The following is a 17,846-nucleotide window of genomic DNA, read 5'->3' as shown; positions in this document are numbered from 1 at the left end:
CTAAATTTATAAAATTATTATTAATTAGCTAGACCGGCTTCGATTGCTTTGCTAATCCTCTTCCGTAGCATTACTTTAAAATTAAAATCAAAATAAGATACAAATAAAATATATAAGATACAAAAAAAAAATCAAAATCGGTTCATCCATTTAAGAGTCAAAATTCCACAAACGAATCGATCAGAGCTGATTTTCACTCGAGGATTTCTTTAAATTTTTAATTTATGTGTAATTAAAACTAAATGCTTCAAAAGGAATAAGGATTTTGAATTTCTCTATATATCATGTCTGTTTTCATATTTTCCGCTGTCGAGTGGTCTAAGACACTCGCGTCGATGAAATGAAACGATAAGACATATATTCATTAACAGACGAATAAACAAATAAATATTTTTTGAGTGTAGTCTAGTAAATAGAAAAGATTCATCTACTTCGAAAAGGCAACTTTAAAAAAACTTTATGGTTCAAAATGTGTGTATTATTATTCTATAGATTATATTTGAAGTACGGCATTAAACATAATATATGTTGTAGTATAGTTTAAAAAAAAAATAAAAATAATATTTCTGATGTTAGTTGACAAATTAATTATGATTAACTATACTTTTAAAATTATATCTCTTTAATTTTATCAATTAGTGTGACTCTATAAATCCGAGACATCATCATGATCCATATCTGGTCAAAGATCATAACCTGGCGCCAACTTTCTTCTGAATGCGGTCAGCAAATTGTAAATACTATTAAAATTTTATTGTATTTTTTTTCTAAATAATTGTAGTATTTATGTAATTTAATAGATTTTTTTCTCTAAATATTTATTAAATATTATTTTATGGTATTTACGTAAGAATCTATTCATTAATTACGCGCTTTTGTCATTTTATGTAAATCTCACGCGAATGGTGTGAAAAAATACTTTCTGCTACATCAAAAAACACAATATTTGCAGGCATGCAACAGTATTTTTTTAACAATTTTTAAGTGGAAAACTAGAAAATGATAGAGCTATTATATTGTTATTTTTCGACTGCCTAAAGCTTTTCCTACCACTTACACTGAGCTTAACTAAAAATTATATACACAATTATAGTTAAAATTTTTAAAGGAATTTCTAGCACAAAAAATAATTTAAAACTGCGCAAATCGGAAATAGAATTTGACATTAAAAAAATCTAGTATGTTACTTTGTTATCTTTAGGTTTTTTTGTGCCCAAATAGGGCTCATTTTAAGATAAAGAAGTAAGCTCGGTAGGGTGGTACCAAGCTCTGCACCACGCACCGTTAATCAGAAGGCGCTGAAAACAAACTTCGCAATTTTTAAATTTGATAGATCACAGGGACTGCACACTTCAATTTCAATTAAGGGATTATCTATCCATACACTAAGGCATTAATTAAATTAATTATGGATAAATCAGGTGCCACAATGAAATCTCGACTCACTTTTATTAGGGCTGCCCAGGAATAATAGACAGACCAGAATAAATAAATTTCTGCAGTGTAAGCGTAACTCTTTTTCGTTGGATGCGTAGATCGACAAAATTCGCCTACCGAATATCCGAAGATATGTTTCGCTTTCGTTCAACAGAGAAGGACATGCTCACTCAGGCAACACGTGTTTTACACGGTTAAGACAATTGACAGGAAAGCACTTTGTTGATTGCGACAGGGGGGGGGGCGGTATCGAAGGCGAACAAAATAGGCCTCGCATATGTTGCAAATATTTTCGACGTACCTATGTCATGCGAGTAAGCCATCCAGGTTCCAGTATTCGTAGAGTCTCTCCCAGTACTACCTGCAAACAAAAATGATAAAGGCGTGTAGATATTACTTAATTCTTAACAGTACAATCAAACCTCCTCTTTTTTATCAATCCCATAATATTTAGTACAATAGATTCTGCTGAAAATCAAATAATCCATTTGAAAATCTAAGACTAATATGTAGGTATGCAGATGTAACTGTTTTTCTGTCAAATGACTCACAAAAAACACTCGTTCCGAAATAATTTTATAGTAAACTGCATTGATCATCACTCACAAATTCCCTTCTGAATAAATATTCAGTTTCAGCCTTTCGTTATTTAATAATTATTATAAAGCTAGCGTGTAAATAGCTAGCGTAGCTGTATAAAAACCAAAATGTTTATAAAAATATATATATACTATTGCTTGGCAATTACTTGGTTACTATTAATCGTAATCTGCTCTGTGTTTACTAAAAAACTTATTTCTGATAAAATAAACGGATTGAAAAAAATTTGTTTTCTTACAAACTCATGCGGTGAATAGTAAAAATAATTACAAGAATTGCCATTAAAAAAATTTAAATGTGTTATAAAGTAAAATGAAAATTTTTAAACTAAAAAAAACAGCCTTGTTGCTATCTATCTATGGATATCAATTATTTTTATTGAATATTATTTTGTAAAAATATTATTTACTTTTGATTAATAATATAGAGCTTAAATATATTTTCGAACGTGGCGATAAATTTCGTTACGCACGCAGCGTATATGTATAATAAAATTAATTAGGCACCGTTAAAACAATAACTTAAGAATAGTATATTATACATATCTACCTATAGGGAGCAAAAGTAAAGAATGTCTCAGATCACATGTTTATTGGCTTCCAAGGTGAAACCGAGAGTGACAAACATGAGATATGAGACATTACTTACTTGCTGCCGTGTTGTGTATAATATTTTTCTGCTCGGCAACTTCGTTTAGCACAGAGGAACAAAAGTTGACACTCGTTCTATCCGGAGGGTAGAAAAAATTAAATTTTGCCTCTTTCCCTTCTGTATTCGCGTAAAAATGAGGTGTTTGTATCAATATAATTAAATTGAATTGAAAAAAATACACTCACACTAGGGCTCGAGCCCGGATCTTTTGAATTCATGCCAAGCGCCTTATAGCCAATTTTTCTTTAAAATTGTATGCAAGAGTTTAGTAAAGAAAACATAAATAATACATATATCAATATAGATTGAAAATAAGTACATAGAAGACAAAAAAAAAATTAGGCGTAGTCATGCAAATATATGAACAGGGGAAAAAAATATTTAAGTTAAACCAAATAATAACTGATTGGTCTTAAAGCTGTAGAAATAAATTAAAAATAACTAATAATAGTGGAGACGTTAAATAGAAAGAGCATATTTATGAGTTTATGTTCAAGATTTTATCCGAATTTCGGTGGAAGCGCAAGGAAATGTGGTATATGTACTTTACTTACAAACGCTTTCTTACTAGTGCCTGTTACTTTTATAGATTTTTAAATGTGATAATATATAAAGTTCTCCGAGAGTGTATGGTTCTTATTGAAATTGAAGTCGTAAAACTGTTCGGTCTTGCGAATTAATTTTACGAAAGTATCATTTGTTATAAATAAATGGAATTTCTACTGAACTAGTATATTAATATGTACATAGGAAATTTTACTGTTCTCGAATATTAATAATTCCCATATAACTTAGAAAATTATAAGGAAAATTACTACAAAAAATTATCAAATGGTTTTAGTATTTTATTTTATTTCCATTATTCCTATGCTTACATAGCTGCTAAATAACATTCACAAATAACACCTATATTAACACTGGAATATTCCAATGTTGAAGTCTGAATGAATTATTTATTTTTGAAAAATACTTTTATTTTCTAAGTTTTAAAAATTTTACAGTACATTTTTGCTTTAAAATTGTTTCTACTCGATAGATTTCGACAATTAAGGTCCCGTTATATTCGCCTTAAAGACCCAAAGATTCTCAAGAAAAAAAAAAGAGTTTTGGTGAAAATAGTAATACGTTAATAAAAAAATTAACCAAACCTATCGAGTAGAGTATCAAAATAAAGGAAATTACAAAAGGGGATTACAAAAATATATATATGTTAGGTATATGTTCCGATTCAAATTAAATATTCCACTAAACAGGTTGAAACAAGATTGAGAATAAAAACAAAATTGAAATAAATTATAAACAAGGTAAACTCTACTTTTTTTTAACAGACTATATTATGAGGTGAAAGTCTAAGCTAAATATCCGTCCGCATTAAGTTTAGTAGCAGACGAGACCCAAAAATTTACTTTCGGTTTATAAGTTGCAATTAGGTCTCGACTGCCACTAAACTTAATGCCGGTATTTAACCTAGGTTTTCACCTCATTATATAGTCGGTTAAACCGAGGTAGAGTTTACTTTGTATATAACTATCAATCTTATTTCGATCTTGTTAGTACATTATTTAATTTCAATCTAGTTTTTGATTTTTTTAATCATTTATTTTACTTACCTACAATTTTTTTTCTGAAAATTGATCTTTTTATCACAATTTTCCCATATTAATAAGACTTCTATTAATATAACAAATTAACAACTATTTGTATTTACCTGACAGAAATATTTAAGGACATTCAAGTCATGATTGATAGATTGATAAACTGATAACCACCAATAAACATTTCTAGTAGTTTTATTATCAAATAACTGTATTGTTTATTCATTTCTTGAATTATGCTCTAAGTCTAAACATATGTTTTTTTATTGATAAAATTTAACAATAATTTATTGATAATAATAAATATACAATTAATTGAATCATTTTATAATTTTAATACCTACAGTAGCTTCTATAATACAAGCGGCAGAATTATTAGTAGTTGCATACACTGAATAATATTCTTATACAATGGTGGAAAAATAATTCTACTTTTTTCTACGCGAAAATATTACTACTGCACAATTTTTCGGCATAAATAAATCTTACTTTTGAATATTTCTACGTTAAACTATTTCCATTTTTATAATATTTCCACTTTCTAAGAGTTATACTTTAATTACAATATACTCCTAAATAATACCTACTATTGAGTATGCTTATTTAAAAAGATAAACCTTAAAAAGCAGAAGTATAAATCTTTGAGAATGTAATTATTTCGTAGCCGAAAAATATTAATCAGGCTTTATATTTAAGTAGTATTCTAGGATTTAGAAAAAAAAAGACCCGGAAAAATAGACCGAAAAAAATATCTTTAATAGTATCCCATTTTTGAACACAAGGCCTAAAAACTTCACTCAACCCTTCATAGCCCAACGAACTCCTCTATAGTCGACAAGCTCAATCCATCCAACTTGTAATTGCAACAATACTCCGGGTCTATAAAATTCTTAAAAAGTAGAAATATATTGGAGCACAGATATTTTAGCATAAAACTATTTAAAAGAAGTTTTATTTATTATTTAAGTAGGAAAATTGTGTAGTAATAAAATAAAGAGCATAATTATTTTAATGCCTATTCAGTAGTATAGGAACTGCAATGCCAAAATTTATGTCAGAGTTAAGACATGTCGAAATAGCCGCTAAACTTAAAGTGTCAAATTCTGTAATGTTTATAAAGTAAATATGTTGGCTTAAGTATCAGTAAAATATGATCGATTAAATTATAATGGAAGACTCAAAAGCCATCGACTTAATTAAAATTGAATTTACTTTCTTCAAGTAATTAATTATCTATACAAGAAACTGGATTTTGTCAAAGAAAATTTTTAATAAATATTTATATTTAACGAAAATTGTTCTAGCTTAGATCATTGAGGAGCTCTGGATTTTACCAAAAATGAATCAGATTGGTATTTTTAAATTTGACATCCATTGTTCTATAAAACCAGAAAGAAAAGCTTGAGGTATTCAAAATAAAAAAGGACTGAAATTTAGAATCGCCGGACTCTATAATATATGTCCCTCTGTGTTAACGTCTTTTGCAAACAATGTATAAATACAATTTAATTATACGGGTGCGTTTTTAGAATTGGCTATAGAACCCTAAAAAACCCTATATTTCTCAATATTCTTTCATATATAATTGTATGAATTTCTTTAAAAAAAAAAATAATATTTTATCAATCTAGTTTAAAGTAGCTTTATCCAGTAGAAAGGAATAAATATAATATTATTTGACAAAATAGCTATTATAAAATATCGTTTTCGATAACAAACAAAAAACCATTATTTTTATAAAAATATTTATTAATTAGAAAATTTTAATAATCATGTGATAATAATTTATTCTGTATAAAGTTGAGTTACTTCCAACAAAATTAAAATAAATTAAATTTATACAAATGAAACTCCCGATGTTTATTTATTTATATAATAAATGAAATTTGCAAAATTAAAAGAAAAATTCCTGAACACGTAAAATAGCAAATCTTTTTGTATTAGATGTTAAATATTAATTTTTTTTTTAAAAAGACCTAATTTTTATATTAATCTTAATTTTTTGAAATAATTACTAATTTTATTATTTCTTTTTTTTTAGGAATGTTACTGACGATACATTCTTGGGATTGAATAAAATTGACTTTTTAAGTTTAGCTGACAATGATTTTACAGCTATTCCAAAAGATATATTTTCACGTATGCCTACATTAAAGTCATTAGATTTTGGAAGAGGACATATTACGCAGATATTAGAAGATGATTTTGTGGTAAGGTGGATATATTCATGATTGGTTTTTAAGTTTCTTTTTTTTTAAATGCGGCAGGGCATGAAGGCAAACCCGTAAACATAGTTAGTAAACACGTAAACACAAAACAACGAAAATTAGTACAAGTACTTACCCGAATTCGTTGTTATCTAATGTTCACCTTGTTGTCTGGCCGCAACATAAGACAAAAAAGTCATATATAACAATTAAAATGTAAAATTTTATATTATTCCTGGTATTCCCTTGTGAAAATATTTCAGACAAATGACTTAAAAAATTGACTTATTCTGAAAAACTCTTGAATTTGTAAGACCTTTTTTTAAGGAGTCTTTTGTTAGAAATATTTCCACATGGGTTTGGCCAGACAATTCTAATCAAACACTTGTAATTTACTCGAGATATTATTTGTTACTTTCCAAGTGATCACTCAATTCTATTTAAATTTAATTATAACAAATAAATACTGTCAAACCTGAATTCCTGGAGACCTCGATAAGCGAGAAAACATTAGAAGTGAGAGTAATTACCCGTCGTTTAAATCCTCTCAAACTTCTATACGTGAGAAACTGAGAAACAGGAATCTCCCTCTATAAGAGAAAATCGTTTTTCTCTTTTCTTCCACGTGGGCCTCTTGAAACTCTTACTTGTCTGTACCTCTAAAAACGATACAAAAAGCATCATAAATATCGATACAAATAGCACCATATATAGCATATTCATAGAGCTAACCAACATTATTATAGGCGAAAAAGAGATAAAGAAGACATAAAACTTTGAAATAACTGGCCTTTAGCCTGGCTGGAGGATTCGGCAGTGGAGCTCGCTGCGCTTGCATATAGCTCTAATAGATACCTATTCACAATACTAATAATACCTCAATAATATTTAAATAGGTGTTCAAAATTCTAGATAAATATGGTGGGAGCGCAAATAAAAACATTTGAATAGTAAGATGTAATGTAATATATTATTTATATGCGTTCCCACCATTTATTTCATGGGTTTTAATTTTTTGACGCGGAAACCTCATTAACATTTTGAAGTGGACCGAATTGTCAATCTAGACCATCCTTGCATCCACTTGAACAAACACAAAACTTCATCAAACAACAAGACATCCGTTTAGGAAGACTTCAATTACAAACACTGATGACGCGAGTTTCATGATTTTTGTTCAGCCAAAAAAATGCTCAACGTGAAAAAGAATTTTCCACAATGCATTTACCAGCGCTGTGCGCTGATTATCGGCTAGGGAATTATTATACCTAATGTATAAGACAAAAAAATAAAATATAAGATAGAGCTATTTGCCGAATTTCTAGAAAAATTATTTTGTTTTAGCTCATTCCCATATGAACCAATTTGATAGCAATAATGAATGCCACTCGATCATATTGTACTCAGTATCAATTAACCATTCGTTATTCCTAGTTAATTGATAGTGTTTGACTGTTCCATGTTTACTTTGAGCTAAATTATAATGATTTTGTCAGTTCTTCAAAATATTCAACACTAGCTGTGTCCCGCGGTGTTACCTAGTATTAAAAGAGATTTTGAGAGTTTTTATCGTTATCGTGTAAAATTATTAAGTCTTATTGAGGAAAAAATGCGATCTATTTCGCGAACTTTTACAAAACCTTTTAAAAAACATGGTTCTTGTATGCTATCCCACAGGAACCGCGCATTTTTTCCGGGATAAAATTAGCCTATGCCATTTTTTGACGCCAAACTACCACTTTGCTCTATAAAAAGTAAAACCAAATCTATCTCATGAGAACCATATATTTTACCGAGATAAAAAATATCCTATGCGCTATTCCAGATTATAATCAATCTCTGTGCCCTAATTTCATCCAGATCCGTTTAACCGTTCTGGCGTGATTGTGTAACAAACATCCATCCATTCAAACTTTCAAGATTATAATATATATCAGATAACAGATAATATCAATATTATTTTTTTAGATATCGATGTTTTTAATATATCGATATTGATCTTTTACAATCCATAGTAATTATTTTTATTTTCTTACAGCATACTATAAATCTACATCATTTACTGTTACCAGGAAATATGATAAATATGATTGAGAAAAATTCAATGCCACGAACATTACGGCATTTACATTTGGGTCGTAATCAAATACCAGACTTAAATGGTACATTAAGAAATATGCACGAATTAGAATGGTTGTTTATCAATGCAAATCAATTAACAACATTAGATGGTCAATTACCCGATGATGTTAATAATTTAGTATTAATACATGCATCTGATAATTATTTACAACATTTACCGCAGGAATTTAAAAATTTACATCGTATTAAGACTTTGTTTTTTGAACATAATAAATTACTTGGATTAGATGGTGCATTAGCTAAATCGAAAAAATTACAATTGTTGGTTGTGTCACATAATAACATACAAACGGTAAGTTTACACGCTACCTACATTTTATCATTACCACATTTTTATACACTGTTTATATGAAATATACAGTGTGCCGCATTTAAGATGAAGACACCCTCTATTTTTGTTATTTATAGGAATATCGATTTGAAATTTTGCAAAGTCAGCCTACTAGTTACAAAATTGACAAATAAGACCGATTTTTTAAATTTTGCTTAGCGTCAGAAATGTCTAGAAATATCGAAAAAAAAAAAAACTATTTGAAAATGTTGCTTAAAATATTTTTTTATACCCATATAAAAGTCTTTACTCAAAATTATTACAAGTTTATTGAAATATTTGAATACATAACACTATTAAATTATCAATTTGTCCAGTTTTTACATACCATATAGCACATTGGTTATAAAAGTTAGTTTTTTAATTTTAAAACTAATGTGTTATGGAATGTAAAAACTGGACAAATTGATAATTTAATTGTGTTATGTATTCAAATATTTCAATGAACTTGTAATAATTATTATAAGTGTGGACCAAAATAATGAAAAAATTAAAAATGCGAATTTTGTCATGAAAATCTGTATAAGGGCATAAAAAAAAATATTCTTAGCAACTTTTTATTATTATATATATTTATATATTGTTAGCAACTTTATTCTTAGCAACAGTTTTTTTCTACATCTCTAACCATCTCTGACGGAAGGCAAAATTTTAAGATACGGCCCTATTTGTCAATTTGTAGTAGGTCGAGTTTAAAATTCTGAAGTATCTTAAAAAATGTGACCCATCCCTATATGACTGCGCAAAATTTAAAATTGATACTACTATAAATAACGAAAATGTGAAGGTGTCGTCATCTTAAATACGACACACTGTATATATTTCGATAATTTCTGACAATTACGACTCAAAAAAATAAAATTTACCTCATTTGACGATTAGATGATATCAGATATATCCAGAATCGGTCAGAACCTTTTCATTTACGACTTTAGCCGATTTTTCAAAAATTCACCCAATCCGTAAATGAATCAGAATTTTGTAATTTGGGACCAAAATGACGTTATATACGATTAGTTTTTTCAAATTTCAAAAAAAATTTTTTGGAATTTCTCGATTTTTTTTTCAATTACAAAAAAATGAGAAAATTTTGTGAGCTCTGATTTGGCTAAAAATTATTTTCTAGAGTAATTTTGATCCAGAAAACGTTTCTTTGACGACTAGACGAGTTTTTTATTAGATATCTCAAAAATTTTCTGGATCGGCGCTTATACAGGGGGCTTTTTTTAAGTTGACATATGCTTGAACATATGTTTCAAACAAAACATGTTTGCGCTTTTATAAAGAAGAACTTTCTGATTTAAACTGTTCGTCTTATGTTTGCCAATTGTGAATCGGACGAAAGTTTTAATTGAACCTAAAAACTTAGATTGAATTCAATACCCGTATAAGATATGTGACTTTGAAAGAAACATTTTTCGGTCGAAACATTTCCCTCGATGTATATATTGTACATATTGTTAGTACCGTATTATTAATAAAATATTTTTATATTTCAGATAACACCTGACGACTTTGCCGAAGCTGAATCATTAGAAGATTTACAAATGGGCTACAACAACATAACAGCAATAAATGGTTCATTATCACCGTTACGATCATTACGATGTGTAAATCTAACACACAATTTATTATCGGAATTTTCATTACAAGAAATCCGTGGTTTACGTCGTTTACGTCTTGTGGATTTATCACATAATAAAATATCAAATATAACTGGGCGTATGGAGGTTAGCTATAATAAATTATATTTAAAAACAACTTAACAGACAAAAAAAAAAAGAGTTTTTTTTTTTATTAATTATAATCGTCACGTTTTCTGTACATTCATAAATTCGTGACTTTTAAGTTATTAATTAAATGGAATTAATTTAGGTGTAATTATCTAATCAATTTAATTAATTGAAAATAATAATCTATTTGTTTGATAAATAATTTGAAAAAAAAAATTTTTTTTGTTAAATTTCTGTAAAATTATTTTATTTAAAACATACATTAAAATTTGACACAATTTTCTCTTTAACAAGCCGAAAAATATGAGTTCATTCAAAATGAAACTATAATCTCATCGGCGATTAAACGAAATTGATGAAATTGGCAAGAAACATAATATTAGAATTTCGTTGGCTCTTAATACGGGTTATCTTATGTCGAATTTGTCATAATACGCATGAAAATGTAAAACTAGACTTAATTCTATAACAAAATTTGAACGTGGAATTAAAATTGATTAACAAACGAAGAAGTTATAAGCATTCAAAGATTGATTGTCCATCTCCTTTTAGCAAAACAAACTTTTATATGTATCTCAATGGTGATATCGGACAATGACGTTGTCAATGACCTATATCTTCCTCTTTGTTTAATTAGGAATTTTAAACATTCATATTTTGCGTACTTCTAAAGATTTTCAAAAAACTAACTTCACTCAAAACGATAATTAGGAGAGACATAGTAGTTTTTAGAATGAAGGAAGTTATTTTAAAACAAGTGAAAACAAACAATTGAATGAGTTAATTGTTAAAATATCGCTATCGTTTGTTTTTTGACGACTTGTAAGTAAAGAAAGATATCCACTCTTAGATAGCCACACACATGTAACTGATTTGCGCCCTAGTGGGTAAACAGTTATGGTTAAAAAAAATGTTTCAAACCAAAGTTGTTTATTTTTATATAAGGAATATTTTTATACTTAAACTTTTGTTCTATCTCTAACGGTTTACAAGATGAAACTCAAGACCCAATTGGCTTATGTTGCTCATTCACGAACTCGACCTCAATTTTTATGACCTAAGCACGCTGTAAAAATTTCAGCCTGATATCACTTTTCGTTTTTGAATTATTGTGCAGACAGACGGGCAGACAACCGAAAATGGACTAATTAGGTGTTTTTATGAACACCAATACCAAAATTTTGCTCGTAGCATCAATATTTTTAAGTTTTTACAAACTTGGGACTAAAATTAATATACTATGATATATTTCATTTATACATGGAATAAAAATCGGAAAATGTCCGAAAACCGGAATTTATATTAATAAAATTAAGAAACAAAGCTCTAATGTAAACAGTATTTTCAATTAGTCCATGGTCTTGTAGTTACAGATGCGCTAGTTACGGAAACGCTACTCGATACTCGTGCGACAGGTCGTCAGATCGAAACTTATCCCCGTCAATAAATTTTTTTTTAATTCTACTTTGTTAAATAGCTTCTGACTCTGATCTTTGGTACCTTCTGATTACTATTCATAAATGGCTTGTGACATAAATTTAAAAAACATAAATAAGTTTATGATTTGTTTACCTATATTTTTATAATAATAAAATTAATAATAAAATATCAATTTTCATAACTTAAAAACAAAAAAATGAATTATTAAATATAATTTTATTAACATTCCTTCATTGTTTTTGTTATTCAAAAATACATAATTTATAATTAAATGAACATAATTCCTACCGGGTACCTACGACACCTCTCGTTCTTTTTTTATATTGTTAATAAATAATTTTCTGTTTCAGAATGTTGTAGAGTTGGAAACTCGTGTTATGGATTTGAAATTAGATTATAATGAACTTCATTCATTAGATGGAGCACTTTCAGGTTTACATGGATTAAAATATTTAAATTTAAGTCATAATCATTTGACTAAAATTAGTCCAGACGATTTAATTGGTTTGGAAGATTTGATATGGGTTGATTTTTCACATAACAAGCTAACAACATTAGATGAAACATCGAAAACATTTTTACCATCGTTAGAACGTTTGTTTGTTAATCATAACATGCTCACAGAACTTCAACATGACTTCTTTGGTCTCCCTATACTATGTTTTGCCGATTTATCTTACAATAATATCCGAACAATATCCCGTGAATTGGTGGCACATACTCGATGTAATATTCATGGCAGTCCTGGTATACTTGGATTAAATTTGGAAGGTAATTATCTTACAAAGCAAATGCTCTTTTAACATAAGTTGTCAGGTTAATTTGGACGGGTAAATAGTGTTAAGAACTTAAAGAGAACAAGCATTGTCAGTAGTGCGAAACTTAAAACCTACATTCCCTTAAATAGTCACCGTTTGTGGCTGCGCAGATCTTGCCTAGGTCTGACCAATTCTCCTTCTACCTCTGTGATGAAGTTACCAATCAAAGTTTGTCCTTTCTTATATTTTCCCTCATATTTTCGAAGCTGAAAACTCAACGCAGGCAAACCTTATCATCGTATATCTCGGACAACGCTTCTAACCAACTCATAGTCTCTTCTTTGACACAATGGTTGTAAGAAGGGGGAACCCTGTTCGTAGGCTTATCATAGATTTTGTTAGCTAAGTATGTGTTTATACCAAAATATTGTTGAACTTATAAAATTTCTAATTTTCCCCCTCTAAGAAAAACCTACCTGTTTGCCCTCCCTTCCCCATATGCCAGACGCTTTGTATTTGAATACAGCTCGGTTATCCGAGTAAATTTTCATTTGTAGGTCACTACAAGGTTCGTCAGTCTTCGTGACTGCTCGTATATCATCGTATCGAGCACATTTAGATAGATTAACTTTCATCAAAATCGCTCTCCTCTAGTTCAGTAAGGATAGTTTTTTATCCTTCAACTTTAAATGCGGACATTGACACTTTCAGAAAATTGCTTTTGGCGATATAATCGACCCAAGAAATCTTTGCAGTCAGTTTTTCGACGAATAAATGAAGCGTTTATAAATTTAGTTTTATCCGCAATACAGCTTACGGAGTGTTATTCCAAATCTAATGTTTGGTCTTACTATCGTAGTGCAATATTCTATGTACCACTGTCTAGAATTCAATAAAAAACTTTTTAAAAACGCGCCTTCAAAACTGAGAGTTTGTTTAATTTCACTCATTAAAATATTTACTATAATAAATAATTTTTTTTCTTCACAGATAATCCAGTTTTGTGCGACAGTGCCTTGCCCGAACTAATATCAGATCTAGAAGTAAACAACACAAGAATATATGGAACAACACAATGCATCCCCTCGCCATTGCCTGTATCGTTAGCATTTGCTACGAGCAACAATAATTCCAATATTATTGAAATAACACCATTGAATGCAACAAATATGCAATATTTAGTTGAAAATACAGACGCATCCTCAGATCAATCAGAGAATATTGTACCCGAAATACATTTAGAACCACCAAAAACCATTATACATCATAGTCTAACAGATACAGAGAATCCAAAGCATGTTAGAACAGTGGATTAAATTTATATTTTAGACCTCACTTTCTATTATTTATTATACGTGTGATACAATTATTGGTTTTTTAACTCGAAAATTAATAATGTGGTTTTTTTGCATTTTTATTAAATGCATCAGTTTTTTTTTAATGAAACAATAGGAATATTTAACAAACAAAAATTGAATAAATATAACGTCCGTTTCGTTATCAACGCAAATGTATTATTAAAACAACATAAAAGAAATTTTCCAATATAGAGTAGTTTATTAATTTCAAATATCTAGATTAGGTATATTAACAGAGACACAAAGTTTTAAAGATTAGAAATAAACAAAGTTAGATTACTTTTTGAAATCATAAAGTATTATTTCTAAAGCGTTTCATAATATTATTCATTTTTGCGTTTTTGCAATGATCTCATCAATTATGTATTAATATTGCCTATATCTTTAAATAAATGTAATTATAAATACAGGTAACATTATTACATTAATGATTAAAAAATTGTATGAAAACTCAAATTAATAATATAATGAAACGATATATAAGTAATAAATATTTCCCTTGGACCAATAAGTACATGGACTGAGCGCCAAACGATTTGAAGTGGGCCAATATCTGGCGCAATTGCTTGGGTCAAATATATCATGGCGGCGGTGTGGAAATATCAAAACAAAGTGTTGTTGTCATACTTGTCATTATAAATTCGTAAGAAACAATGTAAAGTGATATGTGATGAGTACTTTTTTAAGTCAAAAGATGTAACTTCATGATGACGCTTGACGCTGGCTTTGAGCTTAAAATTAAGAATCCACCTAACTGAAAAAATAGAATTATATCCAGCGTCAAATTGTAAAAGGAAGCGACAAAAAACAAAAAGTTTATTAATCCATAACCTCATTTTTAATAAGACACAGGGTAATGATAAACAACTATTATCCATAATAGGTGGTGAATTAGATTTTCAATTGTTAAAAAAAATTCTTTGAAAATGGCAATCAATTAAAAATAAAATTTTTTAACTAAACCTTTATTCTCGTTTTATTAAAACATTAAAAATATATATTATAAATTTACTTATCCAATACTCTCAAAATGAATCCTGATAATAAAAATAGGATATACTTTTATACGATAAAAAGTCAGTTTAGGCCGTTTTAGTACGCTTCTGAAGATTTTTTTCATCCAGATGGAAGCACGGCCTAAACTGACCACATGACCTAATTTAACGCTCAAACTCAGCGTCAAGCGTCACCATGAAAATACATCTTAAAAGCGAAAAAGATCAGTGAAATCACGATGTTTTATGTAAAACATTTTGTGATATGAAAATTTGACATTCAATATATGCTTTTTTGATAAATGTCCCTATATTCTTTTAATAAATTAATTTTTTTGAAAAATGTCCCTCAATGACCCAAGCAATTACCTCATGTGTTAGCACACCTTTCACTCTACGGAAAGTTAGGCGATGCTCAGTCTATGTACTTAATGGTTTAGGATATTTCCACTAGTAGAAATAGTTAACTACTCTATTGTTGCATAAAAATTTGTACTGTAACGAGTTATTTAGAAAAAAAAAAAAAAACAGTATCAGTACATCAGTACAAAGAAGTTCAACATGTTTTTTAAAAATTTTTATAATTGATACAAAAATTACATACTTTTAAGAAAACATCAATCATCCAATGTATATGTAAATATTAATGTGTCGTAAAAGGGCTTACATTGTGGATCTCGCCTGTTTATGACACATTTCAAGGTCAAATTACTAGTCTTTAGTTAAATTTAAATAATAAACATATTTTATGTATGAGGCTACAAGAGATTATCTGTATTAAAAAAGAACACAATTTTGATTATGATTGCATAATTTTCGTTAAGGATATTATTATAAAGCAGACACAAAATATTGGGAATATCAAAGACTTTATTTACTGGACTACTAGAGTGTGCTATCTCTATAGGCATTTTCATCATGTCATAAGCGCAAGTGCAGAGATTATTTTTTCGGACTTGCAGCAATAAAATAGACTAAGATAGAAGATATTTGCTATTCATTTTATCATATTGGTTATGAATCATTTGATGAATCATTGGTTATGAATCGTTTGCTTGCAATTTTTGTCTTTGAACCTCTATCTCAATCAGAGAACGGAAAACAGATTTTACCACCCACCGCAAACTTAGTTGACCCTTTTCTGTGTGACGATCATTTTTTTACTCTAGACACAAAAACTTTCGAAATTACTATGAACGTAGAATACGATAATTATGAAGACAAAAAAGAAAAAAAAGTAAATAAAGAAAACTCTATAGTATTTTCATTTAAGCTTACTTGCCTGTACTATAATAATACTCTATATGAAAATTTTAAGAAAGGTTCATAATAAGAATTAAATTTTTATCATTTGGATTTATTTTTTTTGAAATATTGTCGCTTATGTTACTTTTATCATTTTACTATAGAAGTCAATAGAAAATATTATTCACAGATTTTTTTCATTTTTAATTTGTCATTATTAATCATCCATCTTTATTTAAATCGTATCTAAGAACTGTATCAAAATGTATTAAAAATTAAATATTAGTTATATTAATTTAAAGAGTTTGATTTTATCGCTACAAAACAATCCATTAAACGTAAAATAGGAATTCAAATTCCATTATACTTACAAATACTGAGGACGTTAATTCCAAGTCAGCCATTGTTGTGTACCACGAATGTCAGTAAGACTAAGATGCAAGATCAGTACTAAGGAAATATATGATTGTTACATAAAATCAAAATTTAAATAAAAAATACGGTTTAAAGGACAAGTTTTTATTGTACTAAAAAGTAGAAAAAAATTGAGCATCTCATATGACTATTTGTAAAAGCAGGAGTCACTCAATTTATTATATCAAGGATGATTCATAGCGCCTCAAGCTTTTACAATTAGTCATATGTATAAGTGACTCATAGAAATAATAATTTTCTACTTTTCATTACAATCAAATCTTGCCCTTAAAAAAAGTATTTTTTATTTAAAAATAAAAGAGGCATGTTAAAAACCAACTTCAAAACAAATTTAGTCCGATCCTCTATTGTCATTCTTTTTAATGAACCAGAATGTGAAAGATTCAGTATATTTCATAGATTTAAAATAAAACTGAGTACCAATTATAGATTACTCTTGCCTTTTAATGAAGCTTGTATAATACAAAACAACAGCGAAACACGTTTTGCAATTCACAAACTTAAGTGCTTTGAAGCGTACCCCGTACTTACTTCTGAAACTGTTCATTTTCAAGCTTTATGTCGGTGGATACTTTTGATTATAATGACCCTAACCATTTATTTTCAATATTTTAAAAAATTTGACCAAATGCAAATTCTGTATGACTTGCAGAGTTCTTTGATCGGAGGATAGACCCTTAGCTACCCATTAGTGATAGACACGCCACAGAAATTATTAAAGGTAAGAAATATAAATAAATAAAAAGTTTTATAAGCCATAAATTTTATTAATTAATCATTAATATTAAGATATATTATCTATAACAATTCTTTATCAATATATTTTTATATTTAATATCGTCTAAGAATTAATATATAAATAAAATTTAAAAAGAATATAATCACTTAATTAGAATATATATACAAAAATTAAAATAAT

General features: G+C 28.4%; 1 protein-coding gene across 1 annotated transcript in view; it reads left to right on the top strand.

The window, feature by feature from the left end:
• LOC123294889 (leucine-rich repeat protein SHOC-2) overlaps positions 1–16,749 on the top strand; it is a 28,407-nt gene extending 11,658 nt beyond the window's left edge. The window contains exons 2-6 of the mRNA XM_044876075.1: positions 6,325–6,493; positions 8,529–8,924; positions 10,463–10,693; positions 12,487–12,907; positions 13,885–16,749. Coding sequence (XP_044732010.1) covers positions 6,325–6,493; positions 8,529–8,924; positions 10,463–10,693; positions 12,487–12,907; positions 13,885–14,210 — 1,543 coding nt within the window. The 3' untranslated portion in view covers positions 14,211–16,749. The remainder of the gene's footprint in view (positions 1–6,324; positions 6,494–8,528; positions 8,925–10,462; positions 10,694–12,486; positions 12,908–13,884) is intronic.
• Positions 16,750–17,846: the final 1,097 nt, after the last annotated feature.

This window comes from Chrysoperla carnea, chromosome 3 (assembly GCF_905475395.1).
Source record: "Chrysoperla carnea chromosome 3, inChrCarn1.1, whole genome shotgun sequence".
Lineage (NCBI taxonomy): Eukaryota > Metazoa > Arthropoda > Insecta > Neuroptera > Chrysopidae > Chrysoperla > Chrysoperla carnea.
Note: the sequence above shows the minus strand (reverse complement) of the source record. Positions and strands in the feature narration are given on the sequence as shown.